The sequence below is a fragment of the Falco peregrinus genome, chromosome 5 (assembly GCF_023634155.1).
Source record: "Falco peregrinus isolate bFalPer1 chromosome 5, bFalPer1.pri, whole genome shotgun sequence".
In the NCBI taxonomy this organism is placed as follows: domain Eukaryota; kingdom Metazoa; phylum Chordata; class Aves; order Falconiformes; family Falconidae; genus Falco; species Falco peregrinus.
In genome coordinates this window covers 5,776,283-5,792,471 of record NC_073725.1, presented here as the reverse complement: position 1 = coordinate 5,792,471, position 16,189 = coordinate 5,776,283, and the positions used below count along the sequence as shown (strand labels likewise).

General features: G+C 42.5%; 1 protein-coding gene across 1 annotated transcript in view; it reads left to right on the top strand.

The window, feature by feature from the left end:
* The first annotated feature begins 3,108 nt into the window (after positions 1-3,108).
* HIBADH (3-hydroxyisobutyrate dehydrogenase) overlaps positions 3,109-16,189 on the top strand; it is an 84,931-nt gene continuing 71,850 nt past the window's right edge. The window contains exons 1-2 of the mRNA XM_055805732.1: positions 3,109-3,252; positions 11,645-11,805. Of these exons, the coding sequence (XP_055661707.1) occupies positions 3,171-3,252; positions 11,645-11,805 (243 nt within the window). The 5' untranslated portion in view covers positions 3,109-3,170. The remainder of the gene's footprint in view (positions 3,253-11,644; positions 11,806-16,189) is intronic.

Genomic DNA, 16,189 nt, shown 5'->3' with positions numbered 1-16,189 from the left:
CTACCTACACAAGTAAAAAACCCTCTTAGACATGATAAAGGTCTAGAGAAGGATACAGCTATGCATGTAAAGCTGCATCTTGTAATGAGAGGTAAAAATCTGAATGCAAGGACCACATTGAGTGTAGCATTAGAGTCTTCACTTGATCCACCTATCTATTCTTAACCCCCTCAAAAATAAAACTAATCACTTTTCTCACTCAGTTCAGATTTGATAGGACTCTACAGCCAGCTGGAAAAGCACCAATTGCTCTGAAAATGTAAGGCAGTGAAGAATTGGGCTGGAAGGCAAAAAATCATGTTTTCAAAGTTCTGTGTGATTACATGTAAAATTCAGGTTTTAATAACTTTCAAAGGCCTTATTTGGATGACACCTCAGTACAGATTTCTGCCAGCAGAGCTGCCTCAGTGAGGAATCACACTTCTACCAACAAAATTTGTGTTCAAGATGGTTGTCAACCTTGTCACCACTGAGGAGAAAAGTAAACAGAGCTCAGTAGCTTCATTCACTTGGCGATCTTCAAATGGCATGGTGGAAGAGACAAGTGAGCTTATGAAAATATTGGTACATATGAGTCTCTGGGGCTCCAGATGTTTTGCAAAGTGCTAGCAAATTAAAGAGTTTCAGTTTTTGTGTGACTCTTTCCATTGCCTTAGCTGCAGGGTTCTTTTTTTCTTCTCAAGCCATACTGGGTGCTCATAGTCATACTGAGTGAGACGCAATGAGAGAAAGCAGCAGCTGGGTGAAGGCAGGAGATCGGCCTGTTGAGCAGTAGCACTCACACATGCCAGAAAAAAGCTACTATATAACCACAGCCACCTTCACTGCCCACGAAATTCCTTTACGTTGGGCTAGGTTAATTTAACTGTGTATCGTCCACTGCTTTATAGGGGCAAATATAAAAAAATGTATTATGGTACTGATAGAAGAAGCAAGCTAATACATTGAGCCTGTTCTTTCTGTGCTAACATATGAGTGAACAGCTGACTTGGTTAGACCTGTACTCCTGACCACTACATTCTCCCAGAAGTCTGTAAATGATACTACGTAACAGCTACCAAAAAAGCTCTGACCTAGCAAGAGTAACCTGATGACCGAGGGAGTACCCAGCACTCCTCCATGAGAAACTAAGGCAAGGGTTTTTGTCATGAAAATAAGTTTTGTTCAAGAGGGATGAACGTGGCAGATGCAGGACCGGAGCTGAAGCCTTACTCCAAGGAGGCAGCATTTGCCTGCCTCCAGCATGCCCTGTCTCAGAGCCTGGTTTGCTCCCTCACAGCCCTGCAGCACCTGAAGCTCTCTCTCCCTGGACTGCCAGCAAGGTCTCAAAGCCCTGTTAGACTTTAGGCTGCAGCTGAGCAGCACAGCTCTTGCTAGCTTGTTCAAATACAAATCTTACTGATGTTGATAAAACCTGTATTAGGCCTTTGGGAACCGTGCTCTGGACATGATTGTTTTGGGTTTGTGTGGCAAGGTTTTAGTAGTGGGAGACTACAGGGTTGGCTTCTATGAGAAGCTGCTAGAAACTTCCCCAGTGTCCAGTAGAGCCAATACCAGCTGGCTCCAAGATGGATCCGCTGCTAGCCAAGGCCCAGCCCACCAGCGACAGTGGTAGCAGCTCTGGGTTAACATATCTAAGCAGGGGAGGGGAACTAGGCAAGAGCAATTGCAGCTGGAGAGAGGAGTGAGAATGTGAGAGCAACAGCCCTGCAGGCAGTGAAGTAGGAGGAGGAGGAGGCGCTCCAGGCACTGGAGCAGGTTCCCCTGCAGTCCGTGGTAAAGACCATGGTGAGGCAGGCTGTCCCCCTCGGCCCGTGGAGGTCCACATTTGAACAGATATCCACCTGCAGCCCATGGATGACCCATGCTGGAGCAGATGGATGTGGCTAAAGGAGGCTGTGACCCGTGGGAAGCTGCGCTAGAGCAGGTTTGCTGGCAGGACCTGTGGCCCTGTAGAGAGAAACCCACACTGGAGCAGGTTTGCTGGCAGGGCTTGTGACCCCAGGGGGGGACCCACGCTGGAACAGACTGTTCCTGAAGGACTGCACCCTGTGGAAAGGACCCACGCTGGAACAGTTCATGAACTGTAGCCTGTGGGAAGGACTCATGCTGGAGAAGTTTAAGACTGTCACCCATGAGAGGTACTCCACATGGGAACAGATGAAGAGCATGAGGAGCCCTCCTCCTGAGGGGGAAAAGAACAGCAGAGACAATGCGTGATGAGCTGGCCAAAGCCCCCATTCCCCATCCCCCTGCACCACTGCAGGGGAAGGAGGTAGAGAAAAGAGGGAATGAGACTGACCCAAGAAGGGAGGGGTGGGGGCAAGGTGTTTTTAAGACTTAGTTTTTATTTCTTATTATCCTACTCTGATTTGATTGGTAATAAATTAAATTTTTCTCAAGTTGAGCTGGTTTTGCCCGTGATGGCAATTCCTGAGCGATTGTTCTGCCCTTATCTCAACCAACAGGCCTTTCGATGTATTCTCTCTCCCTGGCCCTGCTGGGGAAGGGAGTGGTAGAGGAGCTTTGGTGGGCACCTTGCATCCAGCCAGGCTCAACCCACCACAACGATGAAGCCAGTCACAAGCTCCGGCGCTTATTTGCCATCTGACTGGGCAAAAACGGCGCGCAAGGTGGCCCGCTCCCTCACCCCGAGGCCGCCGTTTACCGCAGGCTACCTCAGCCCTCACACGGCCAGGCCGCGCGTCCCCACCGTCTCGCACCACAGACCGCCTCCGCCAAACACCCGGCCCGGCCCTGCCTCCTCTCAGCCAAGCGTCAGGAAAGGGAAGCCACGGCCGTCAGGCGCAGGCAAGGAGGGCTGGAAGGAGACACCGCCCCGGGGAGAGCCGCAGGCAGCGGCAGAGTCGCTCGCAGCCCCGCCGCCGGCCCTGCTGCCCCAATAAGACGCCCCAGCGCCTGCCCGGCCCCCGCCCCGCCCCGCTCCGCGCTCCAGGCGCGGGTAGCCGGGCCCGCCCCATCCGTCACGGGGCGGCGGGCGGAGCCGGCCGGCCGCGGGGAGGAAGCTTGCTCTCCCATTGGCTGGATCCCGCCGAGGGGTGTCTGTGGTTGGCTGCGGTATCTGCCGCTCACAGCGTGGCGGGCGGTGGGTGGGGAGGTGCCGGGGCGGGTGGTGGCTGGCCGGAGGTCACTCGGCGCGGGGGCGCAGCATGGCCGCGGCTGTGGTGCTCGGGGGACCTGCGGGCTGGTGGCGCTGGCACAGGCGGGTGCGTGCCGCCCGCGCGGCGATGGGTAAGGACCTGCCCCTCCCCTCGGCTCCCGCGGCTCCGCTCTGACTGCCGGGCGGGGAAAGACCGGGCCTTTCCCGGGGCTCGGCCGGGGAGTGCTGCCGCCGCGCTGCCCTTGGCGGCCGCGGCCCTCCGCGCCCGACGGGCCCGGTGCAACGGGCGGCCCTGCCTGGCGGGCCCCGGAGTCGCCGCGCCGTGCAGCGCCCTCGGTGAGGGGCCGCCCGGGGGAGCGCGGGGGGCTCTGCGCTGGCACGGGGCGCTCCCGCGGAGCGGCTCCAGCTGCCGCGTTATTTGCGGCCGTGCCGGAGTGGCTTTGCTCAGTGTCTTCACTCGTTCGGCTGAGGGAGCATGCCTGGAAATCATCAGAGCCCGCGAAGGTTTCCTGTGGCACCAGTGACACGTTAGCGGTACCTGTCACTTAGGTTTGGGCTGTTCAGCCCTCTTGATCATTGCACCCGAGTATTTTCCTTAAACTGAAGGTAAATCCAGTGGCACTTCTTCCCGTCCCAGCTCCGCAGGCGCACACACACGTATGGCTGGTTCATGGGCACTGGAAGGTGCAAACACCTTTAAATGCCGTGTGGGTGCAAGTGAAGAGGAATATTTGCAGAACTGGACCTAGACGTTTCCCCTTTTCAGAGTCCTGAAAATCACGCTGCTGTTTCCAAGTAGTTTACCTGCTGAAGTAGATAACTGAAAATACACATTAAGTTGTCTTTTCAATGTCATCTCAGTACCACTCTGTTGCTCATGTATGCCACTGTATAGTTAGGCTCCCAACAAACAGGTGAAGGTTTTTCAGGTAGCAAAGTGGAAGAAATATATTATTTTAAGTTGTATGTGGTTCTAAAATCTTGATGCTTAACAAAGTGTTTCAGGAATTAATTACTTTTAAGTAACTCCTTTAAAACCTCATTTAAACTGATCAATGAATACTGTTTGACATTTAATTTTGAAATTAGCTTTCAGTGTTATTTTGACTTGACTGTCTTTTCCACTAACACTTTAACTTTTTTTTTTATAGTTGCAGCTCTGATGGTGTGCAAAGTAATAGCTCAGGTGCAGCAGGCATATTGGTCACATGCTAGTAAAGTTAAATACAGGAGACCTGTGTGTGTATTTAGTGCCTTTTGTGATACCACGCAAGCAGTAGGTTTCAATGTATTTTGAACTTGCTGTGCATGGTAGCTCTCGGATACTTCTGTAAAAGCTTTGAAATCCACTGTCTTGGTCAGTATTCCAATGGTCATCTTTAATGTCGAGAAGATGGAAGGGGTCTTGTTTCTTGGTGAGCCCAGGGTGTGAAAAGCAAACCAAAACAGTACACTGGCCTTTAAAGTTGAAAAACATAGTTTGTCTTTGCCTGAAGACCTGAGTAAGAAAGTGTGACTAAGTCTAAGAAGAAATTGTGACTCTCCCAAAAAACTTCCATAGAACAGAATTTCAGTCAGTAGTGACTGTGGTGGAAGTCCTGCTGACTCCGTGAAGTGCTTACGGGTTGAAGGTCTAAGCATTAAGCCTTCTTAACTGCTGATCTCTACTGCTTAGTTATATGTCGAGGTTTCTGTACATCTGCTGTGTTTATTAGGTTTGCCATCCTTTTCTTTAGTTTTGAGTAGTCTAAAAGTTGTCTTTTGAGTAGTGATTTCATCAACGTCCTGAGTGAAATGCCATCCTAGTGAAGGAACTCTGCCAGCTCTGAGAGCTGTCCAGCGCCACAGCTTGGTTAGCGAGCGGGCTGTCTTCATTCACTCATTGAATACTCCTTAGTTACTCAGTCCGTTGCTCTTTGCAGCTAGCACAGACCATGATGGATTGTTTCTTCTGTATGTTTGTACCAGAGGCTGTTAGATCATCTAGGAGGAAAGTAGCTGAGGGCAAATTTCAGAGGAACGTCTTAGGTGTGTTTGTGTATTAGCAAGTTGGATAGAGACCATGTAGTCTTGTGATCTGCAGCTGGCACTGGCTGGAAAAGGTGCTTCATGGAGAGGGTGCGTGTGACCTTATTTAAACATACATATTTGATGGATGTGAAGAAGTCCTTCTTGGGGACTGTTAGGGGGATTGAAGGGGAGGTTAATGAGTTGTGATGGCTGAGAAAGGAAGATTTCTGTTGAATGAAGATTCATCAGCTGAAGGAGCTGTTCATCAAAAAAGACAGTACCCTGCTAGAGAATGAAAATGTCCTTACAAATAGTTTTGGATGAGTAGTAGGGACCCATGCAGTTAATAGTTAAATTAGTACTTTTGTTGATGCAGGAGCTGTGTTTGAACGGTTGAATGATTCCGTGCACTGGTGCAGAGGCGCATTAATTACTAAGCAAGGATTATGACAGAAAGACCTGCTGCTCAGAAGTCCAGCACATTATTTAATTAAGGGATCAAGTGTACACTTGATATTCTCTTTAGATGAAAAGTACTTACTGCATGTTTTTGTCTTTAATGTATTAGCAAACATTTAATGAGGTATAGCTGCAGATAAGAAAAATGAGGTAAGACGACTCTGACTGTTACAAGCTAGCATGTCTGTTTTTCATCAGCAGACCTTTACAGAGGCAAGGAAAAGCAAGTGGGATGTTTTCAGTGTAAAGCTGGCCAAATTTAGAGTCTTGTAGTCTTCTTAAATTATGATTTTGGCAGAGTGCAGTTCTCAAAATCATTGCATAACCTTTAAAAGCCTGTGACCCTGGGGCAATTTAAATTCCATTGGCAAAGCTTCTAGGAGCAGAAGGACCTAATTCTGCCCATGTACAGCTGGCCTTTCAACGTCTAAGTTTCTGCATCTAGTTCCCTCCAGGATCTAGTTCAGTAGAGGTTTTATGAGTTTCCATAGAGAAGTCTGCACAAAACACAAAACCACAGAAGCTCTCTCTGATCTTTTCTTTCAAAGCAGGAAGGAGAAAAGGGTTGGTATCTTCTGTTGTACTTGTACCAGAACTGAAGATGCTAAATCAGTGACAGGATCCTTCATTTAGTGGCTTATATTGAGTTGTCATCATGTTTTCTTCTCCTTGTCAAGTTACTTCATATGCAACTGTACTTTCTCATAAAGCCTTGAGCAAAACCAGCAGCTTCAGTAGTTGAGCTTCTTCTGGGCATCTTCCCATGCTCCAGTTAAATCTCACCTACTGGATTGGAAAAGAGCTCAAGATGCACTGATCCAGAGAGATCAAGAATATTAATATGACTTGCAACCACTCTTGATTAGGAAATCCATATGGGACAGGAATATGTAGGCTGTTATGCCTTGTGCCAGATTTATTGGTTTCATTTGGCCGTGGAGTTAGGGATTCTGTCCCAGGAGCTAGACGTTTTGGTGAGCATGGTTCAAAATAGATTTTATAAAGCCAAAAATAAGTAATACATTTGAGATCACAATTTGTGAGTTACTGGTTTCCTCAGTCCTGTTCTTGGCCAGTTCGACTGTGCTTTCCCTCAGAGTACAAGCATATTGGCCCTTTTCCAGCTCTACTGTCTGTGGTCCTATCCAGCTATTAGTTCCTTTTTGTTTGAATACAAAGAGGTATCCTCTGCACTGTGTATTATAGCATCAGTGCAGTCTATTATTTGCAGTGAATTCAAGACACCACTGGAGCTGAAATTCTTTCTTGAAACTGTAAGAGTCATTACTTTGGGGGATAGTGTAAAATGAAATGTAAACATCTGAAACGATCTAAACTTGTAACTGTCATCATTCAGGTAAAAAAAAAAAATTGCTTTCAGTATCTTTATGTAGAAGCTTGAAAAGACAAGTTTTAGTCCATTGGCAGGCCAGGTATTCTAAGGACAGGATTGCAATCTGTGCATTTCTGAATTTACTCTCTTAATGGATGCATTTTGTTCAAGAAAAGGCATTCAGAGATTCATAAACTCTTGCTGATTTTTTAATTAAATTATTTTTAAGGTAGAATTCTCGTGAAACTGTAGCTTAGGCCAAGTGTTTCTACAGTAGGCTGACTTTTCAAAGCATGTCAATACATTTTTATCTATATTGTTTATAACCCCGCAATATAGCCAGAGGGTCATAAATTGATCCTCCTCCTCAGCAGAGTCTTCATAGTCACAGGGCTCTGTGAGCACATGGTCCCTCAAGAGAATAATGAAGGATCTCCTGGGAGAAGCCCAAATTCTTTGGAGTCAGTGTAGCTGTACCTGGTTTTGCTGACAATTAACTTGATCTATAGATTAACCTATGTCGCTGGTTCTGTTCCCAGTGAAGGAGACTTAGTTGCACATGGTTTCAGTGATTATTTTAAAACTAGCTTCTCTTGTTCCTACTTGTGATGTTCTGCCCTCTGTTAGAAGTTGAATGAGGACTGGGCATTTTTCCAGCCATGCGATTGCAGCAGGTTACTGTAGATTTTATGGTTGAAGTAAAATGGACTCAATACCACAGGGACAGTTTCTGCAAATGCTTATACAATTAAAGGGATTAGTTAAGTGTACGTGTATGTGGTTTTGCAGAATATCAATGCTTAGATGTTTGAATTATACAGTTATTTCAAAACCAAGCCTGTGCCACATATCAAATGGTAAACAGTGCCTAGATATTCAAGCTGGACGTCACTTTCTGTGATAGCACCTGTGGAATTTCATCTAACATGACGATGTGAAAAATCATGTTATCTTAAACATCCTCGGTTTGGCAAACCCCCACTGTCTTAAGTAGTCATTAAAAAGTAGGCCGTGATTCTAAATGCAGTTGATTCAAATGTAATGGAAATCAGCTCTATTAGCTATGTCTGTAATTTCGTCAGTCCTTTAAAGCAGTTTTCCTGTATTTGAGTACCTGGGGATCTGGAGGTTTTTCAAAGCTGTTAATCAAATTATATCAATTTAAAGTGGCTAATTTAGTGCTGGGCTGTGAAAAGTTAAACCAAACTAAGAAGTCAGAAACTGAGCCAGGAATGACTAGTTCTTTAACAGGTCCCAACTCCTGTGGATTTGAGTGTGTTCTAAATAGCACACAATAGCAAATGGTCCCTGATTCATAAACTAAGACCCCCCAAAAAAGATCAACAGAGACAGACAAAGGCGGAAAGAATAGAAAACAGTGGCACAAAACTAATACTACCAATCAGCATGTCGCCTCATGTTCCAGCCTAACTGTTGCTATGCCTTCTGGAGATGTTGCACAGTGAATAGTTTTAAGGAAGGCCTTATAGTATAAGAATGAGTTAGTTTCATGGGTATTTACATTGTGAAGAGCTGCCTTAGAGAAGTAATAGAACTGCTTGTTGGCAATAGGCCTGTCATTGCAGTCCAATTACCAGTTGATGTTTAATAGTAACGTGATGATAGCCATGAAGTCATGAAAGCAAAGCAGTCTTATGTGACATGGTAGAGAAAAGTAAGGTAGGATGCAGAGGAGTGACAGAAAGTAGCATGGATAAAACGTAATTCTGAATTCCCAGTATTTCCATGAATATCAAGGCAAGATTATATCTGTTGAGGCAGGTGGCCAGGTTCTGAGTAGTTGGTATCTCAGATATGATGAAGGAGGAAGCAATGAGATTTAAGTAGTTCATGGATGGGTCTTCTAGGCTGTAGGTATGAGTGACACGCATCACTGCTGGTGTCAGAACTGATAAAGAAAAAAGGTATCAAGGAAGTTTTCTGAAGACAATTAAGAGATTTCTTGATGTTTAGTTTGAGGTGATGGTTAGATGTCCACGATATGGTGAGAGAAAAGAAGAGATCAGAATAAAATTGAAGAGTCTACAAGAATAAGCCTAAACACAGTAGCCAGATTTATAGTTCTGATGAGGTTACTTGGAATTCACCGAAACAAAGAAAACTGAGATTTGGAAGCAAAGCTAACTGTAAAGATAGATCAGGTTGCTCCAGGCTTGCTCTAAGGATGGAGGTTGCATCACCTCTCTGTGTAGCCTGTTCCACTGCAGAACCTTTCTCCTCATCAGGGATGCTTTTCTTATTTCCAGCCAGAATTTCCCTTCCTAAACTTTTGGCCATTGCCCCATGTCCCATTGTTGTGCACCTCTGTGAAGAATCTGACTTAATTTGCTCTGTAACTCTTCTTCCCTTCTGTTCCGTAGGTAGTAGAAGATTGCAATTAGCCTTTGCTTCTCCAAGTTAAGCAAAGACAGTTCCTGTAGCCTCTGCTCAGACACCATATTCTCCAGCTCCTCAGTCATACTACTTGATGTCTGTTGGGCTGTCTGCAGTTTGATCACATCTCTTGTGTATTGTGGTGTGTGGAATGGAATCCCCAATTTCTTTGACTTGTTGGATATGCTCTTGCTAATGTAACGCACAGTATGTCTTTAACCTTTTGCTGACTCATGATGTTGTCTGTGGGAATCCACAGGTTCTGCAGAGCTGCTGCATGTCTAGCTGGTCCTCAGCCTGCACTGATGTCTCCTGCCCCAAGTACAGGATGTTGTATTTGTCTTTGCTGAGCTTCTTGAGGCCCATTTCTCCAGTCTTTCTGAATGGCAGCCCTACCCTGCAGTTTTTCAGCCATTCCCCCCAGTTTGATGTCACACATAATCTTGCTGAGGGCACTTATGTCCCGTCATCACGGTCATTGATGAAATTTTTAAACAGCAGCAGCCCCATTATTGATCCATGAGGAACATCACACATAACTGACTGTTGCTAGTTTTTGAACCACTGAGCGCTGTTATTTAAGCCCAACAGTCCAAAAATATTTCTTGCAGTCCAGTCCAGTGCATACTTTCCCCATTTGGCTACTGGGATATTAGAAGAGGCTGTTTTGAAAGCTTTACTGAAGTCAAGGTAAATAAGATCCACTGATATTAAAGGACAGAGAAAGAAAGGTGCTGCAAACTGGGACTTGAACCTTCTCAGGAAGCTGGAAGCTTTGGGTAACAAAAGGAGCAATTTTAGATTAGCATAAATGATATACTGGGGAAGACTGACTCATCGAAACTATGAGAAGAAAAGACTCCAAGATGATTACTATGGCTGATGATGGTGTTTTAGGCTCTTTGTTCATTTGATTCCTAGACTTGACATGTAGCACTTCTTAAAAAAGTAATGTGCTCTTTTCCTGACTTATCTCAGTTTGCATTAAGCATTTTCCCAGTGCAGTTTTGTTTTAAATTGTGCTACTTCTTTAGCTATGTAATTGCTGCAGGCATCTGTGGAAACTGTCCCAGACCAAAGTTCTTTCAACGAACCTGATTTATTAAATGTGGCACTTTCAAAATAGTGCTACAGATGAAAGAGCATGACCATTGCTGGCTAAGAAGGAGCTTAAAGTCAGAAAGACTTTAAAATGATTAATCAAGTGTTATTGGCCTAGAGAGGATTCTTTGCTAAGCATTGAGACCTCTTAGAGTCTCGATCCAGCTTAGGCACATTTTCTGTATGTACGCTTCAGAGTTACTGCAGCTCCGTAGTTAGCCTTGTTTCTGCCTGCTTAGTTGCCACATGCCTTAGTATTTATTCTGCATAAATTTTTTCTTTGTTGTAAAAGAGAAATTATTTTAAGTAATTGGCAAAGAAATCTCAGCACTGCCAAATTGTGCTGCCCTTACATTAGGAGTTTTAGAGTGATGAGACAGTGATTGCAGCAGATGAATGCCTGCAATGCTACTTACTGTCCGGCATTTGATACTCACTACCTACTTTAAAAAGTAACTTGCTGAAACTGCAGTGTTTTCCACAGATTGTAGGTTATGCTTTATAGTTCTTAGTAGTACAGCAAATAGACTACAGGAGTTATTCCTATAAAAATTTCATAATTTTGTGGTTTATGCTATAGTTTGTTCTGGTTTTCAGTATTTGCTTTTAAACTGTGATTACATGGCTCAAAGGATTTGCAATGATTTATTACGGAGACTTTTACCTTTAAGTTAGTGGCTTATATCTGAATGCACGATCAGAAGACTGCAGTTACTATCTGTGAGGGGCTGCCTGAAATGAAGTGGCATCCTCAGTCCATTTCTAAAGGACAGGTGCTATATCCTAAGGCTGCAACCAAAGCTGTAAATAAGGCATCTGTAAAATATATATAAAATTTGATTTTGCATATCCAGTTTAGGATTTAGACATATAACAAAATACAGACAAGCCTGTATATTTTAAGTCTGTGTTTGAGCTCTTCTCAGACCTTAGCTTTCAGGGATGTTGCTGAAGTTTATTACTGTACTTTTTGAAACACCCACATTTTCATAATTAAAATAATTTTCTTTGATATGTAGAAAAATCATTCTGGGATGGTATATGTGGCCCAATGTGAGCTATAATTCATGGTTTAAATTGTGTAGAATAGGATTCACATTTATACCATTTTTAAGCGTAAAGTTGTTTAAATCAATGAAAACAGATTACGTGCTAACTTTTGTTACATCATTGTTACACATTACTCTATAATACAGATATATTGATATTTATTGTTTTGAAATCAGTGTGTTCTAGGGCAATGGCTTCCAAAACCCCAGTTGGATTCATTGGGCTGGGTAACATGGGAAATCCAATGGCAAAAAACCTGGTTAAACATGGATATCCAGTTATTGCATATGATGTGTTCCCAGAAGCTTGCAAAGAATTTCAAGACTTGGGTGCTCAGGTATAGTAATGAACTTTCTTTATTCCAACAATAACTGCATGTGTTGAATGGATCTTGCATGCAATGCATCTAAATAATCCAGAGTTTTTTCTTGGTTAAGATCACGATCAGAACTAAAACAATGCAGTGAGTACAATCTGAATCTGGGAGGTTTTACTTGGAGCAAAGACATGATTCTACCCTAAGTAGTTTTCATGCTGTTAGCCAGTATTCTACCTTGTTGGGCTTCTCTAGTTGGTTTTCCCCCCCGTTTTTATGAGAGGAGGTTGATGGCCTGTTCTTTCACCTTCTTCTTTCTCCTGCTTCCTCCCTCAGGTCTAGATGGCCAGTGCACTGCTTTTCATCTGGTTCCTACTTTGACCTTTTCAGGTTAAATGACCCTAGTTAAAAATTCCTGCTGGCATAGCTGTAAGGGTTATAGGGACATATGAGCTTTCCTGCTGCTTCAAGGTGCAGTCCTCAGGGGCAGGGGAAAAATCTAATTATATAAGTGCTTATTCTCTTGGAGGTGAGGAAGGTTATGGTGAGAGAAGAGGAAGGAAAAAAGGAAAAAGGAGGGAAGGAAATTGATCACCTTAAGGAGGTTTACCTTCCTGCTGTATACCCTGCAAAATCTTGGCCCTGTTCCAGTCAGTGCTGTTGCTTTTGTTGATCTGTTAATAGATCCAGAAACCCAATTCAGTTGCTGATGGGTCATTTCTAAGTGTCTGAAATGTATTTGAATGTTTTTGACACACTTCAAAGCTATAGCAGCTTAGGTAGTTGTGAGTGGCTGGGTAGGTGCATAAAACACTGAAACAAAAAAATGTACTTAAGTAAGGAGAAACCAATGCAAAAATAATACTCTGATGTGACAGTGTAGAGGATGGGGAATTTTCCAGCTGTCGTAAGGAAATTGTAGGTAGACAGAGGAACTGTCTTAACTTGGAAGTCTTAACTGTTGGAGCTAATTGCAGCTGTTCTAAATAATGAGGTAATATCAAGATTCCTGAAAGATAAAATTATAAAGTGCACCTGTTGATAATTAATTGCAGCTCCCCTTGAATAATTACAGAATCCCGGCATTCAGCGGGAAAGTAAGCTTCTCGGCTCCTTATCCTAGCTACTGGTTTTATTTTGTTAAAGCAGCTGAGACCCTCAGGCATGAACCAGACCTGTCCTGAGTAAGAGTCTGGGCAAATGGAAAGGAAATCTGTTTTGAACAATTGGTTGTATTTTTAATTCATATGCTGCAGTGGGATCTCTTTGCTGTGGCTGCTCATTTGAATAGCTTACTGCCATAGTAATAGAATCCTTGTCATCCACTGCAAGACTTAACGTGTGATGTTAAAGGTGAACTGTAATGCTTTTAAAAATAAAGCCAAAAGTATGTTTTACGTTCGTAAATCACTAAGAGAATACATAGGTAGGCTTAAATACAAACAAAACACACTTGCAGAAAATATGTGAACATAACTTCCTCTTCTTGATCTGTAGGCGTAAATCCTACCCCAACATTTTTTTCAGGAGTTGGAAACTTGTGGGTCCAGGGGGCCTTGTAGAAACTGCTGTAGAAGGAACATTGGACTCCAAGGGCTGCTTTCTCTTTGGTCTGGCTGGTAAGGTTAAACCCTCAGGAGTGTTACAGAGGTGAAAAGATGCCCCCCAGGAGACAGTAAATGTTGTCAAATGTCCACTGTTTAAAGTCAGTGCTACTACCAAGGTATATGGAGGATGAAGGATGTTTGTTCATAAGTCTGCATATTCTGTGACTCCACTTTCTGAAGCCTCTGAAGTGGAAAACTGGGAGGTAGTATAGGTCAGGAGGCAGCCACCTGCCTGCTGATGGTGAATAGTAAGGAGAAAACTGGCAGAGAGAAGCATATGGAACCACTTGGGGTGAAACTTGGAGAAAGTTGCAAGGCTACAAACAAGGGAGAATACTAAATAGTGCTGTGAGCAAGCAGGCTGTCTCCACACTGTACTGTCTTTCCGCTTCCTCACAGTTACCACTTTCTTTCTCACACAGCAGGGTGTGCGTGTCACACAGTTACTTTGCATCAGTTTACCTATCTTTGAATCTTATCTCAGATTCGAAGTTTGAGAGTGTTACTGTAGTCTTCTGATGTATAAAGCAGCATGAAAATAGAGCTTTCTTCAGTGTATTCAGTAAGAATGCTATTTCAGGCAAGCAGAACTATTAATTGACTTACTGTAAATATAAAGAAAAAATAGGGAAGCATTTTGGAAAAAATATAAGCAGATGCACATATTGAAGGACATAAACCAATGACCAATATGAAGAAAAGTCTCCCCTTTCCAGTTGCATACTGCAAAAGTTCACTTGAACTGGCAGGTATAAGAACATGTATGGAACTTGGTGGGCTGCTACTCTGAGATGGTCTGTTAGTAATCAGCAATTAGTATTTGGTATGTTTTTTTAAAGTTACACACATATTCTTAATGATTTCCAATGCTTTAATGTTTCCTAATAGCTTTCAAATAATGCAACTTTATTTCTGAGACAGGAAATCCCAAATAAATAAAAAAGTTTTGTGTGCTGCTTGTTGAATCAGGTAGGTGGGTTTCTTCTGGAATTATTAATCATATTTATTAACAGCACCAAAAAGCCAAGAATGACAATTCCCACTTTAATTCCCACTGGTTTTGCTACTTACTTCAAGGTAGCAACATGATTTTCCTTTGTATGGTTGTGGAAGTATTGTCCCAGTCTGTGTATGTTTTTAATCTAATTTTCTTCATGTAAAAGGCATGTTAGTATTTTGAAAGACATGGATGGAATAAATTCATTTCTGTGTAGATGACTACTATGTCTTCTATATATCTGTGTTGCTTAAGAATTGTTTAAATCCGTAACCAAAAACAAGCTGTACCCCATCTACATAGCCAGCTGATGTAGTTTTTGTGTGGGCCACAGAGTCTTCAGCTGATAACTTGCAAACCTCTAAGAATACTGGAGATAATCGCTTCAAATAAGAAGATGTATATAAATTCAGGTTCCAATTACACACTTCTCTCCTCCTCTATTAATAAAAATTGGGACTGAACTGAGCCAGAGATACTCGGACCTAAAGACAAAGGTGTCGTACTCCTGTATAAAGAGCTAGGCTCTCTGGTCTCCAGGGAAGCAAGTCATAAAATTAACTAAACAAATGTCGAAGTTTTTCTGCTTGTAATTGCCTCATTTATTCCTCCTAACCTTTGTTCTTTAGACTAGGGTACGTTTCCTTTTATAATTGTGTGGTATACCAGATGTTTTGTGTAGTATTAACTTATTCTTTCTGAACAAAACCTACATATTTCTAAGTCACATCTATGTGTTTCTTTACTTTTTGAGAGCTTTGTTTACTAAATATATATAGTCTTCCCTTTTTTTATCTGTAAGTCAAATAGAAATCAAGAAGTTTCTTGTGCTGTATCCCAGAAGTCCTTCAAGATGTTATTCAGCATTTCTTACAAGTGTGTACATAACGTGCTTTCTTTGATGCTGAGACCTTAAAAATGTGTTGTATATAAAAAGAGAATATATTTGCATAAGGGACTTCAGTATCAAACATAACAAAAATGGAAACAAATACCTGTAGTTATGAATAGTTAAGGAATGGTGAAATGAGGCCCTCAGTTTGTTGATTTGTCTACATTATGGAAAGGAACCAAATTTTCAGGTAGCTGTTAAACTGCTTTTTTTTTAACCCTAAAGCCATTTGATATGGAAATTCTATATATATGTAATTTGTATGTAAAAAATAAATATAAAAGTTTGCTTAAGACATTTCTTGAAGTTTAAAACCCCAAGGCATATAATATATTTAGCAGAACAGAACATTGTAATATTGAAGTTACTCTTCATCATTCAGCAGCAATAACTGGAAAACATATATCGCATATATGGTAAATATCCACAAACAAAATTTATTTTCTGCTCATCTTACTTCCTGCTGGGAACCTAATTCCTTTCAGTAAAACTACCGGAATGAGTGAAATCAGATTTGATCCTCATGGGCTAAAGATAAAAGAATAAACTGTATTTTTTTGTTGCTGTTTTCCCTGAGCTATGAATGTAGTAACAAAGCATTTTAAAAATAAATTAATTACTTAAAACTAGCATTGGACAAAAATCTTGGTGGCAGATGCCTTCTGGATAAAACTAACTACTTTAGCCATCAATATTTCATTGCTGTGTATCTTAAATACCATACTGCCTGCCTCTGAAAATGAGCTGTGGAAGGTAATATACCTTTAAAGTTAGGTGAGTTTATTGAACAACCAATACCTAACAATATATTTTGAAGCTTGTTCAGCTCTTTTTGGTGAAGAATGCTTGAGCTGATAATTTTCCTTTTTAAAAATGTCAACCATAATATTGTGAGAAGCATCGGTTAAT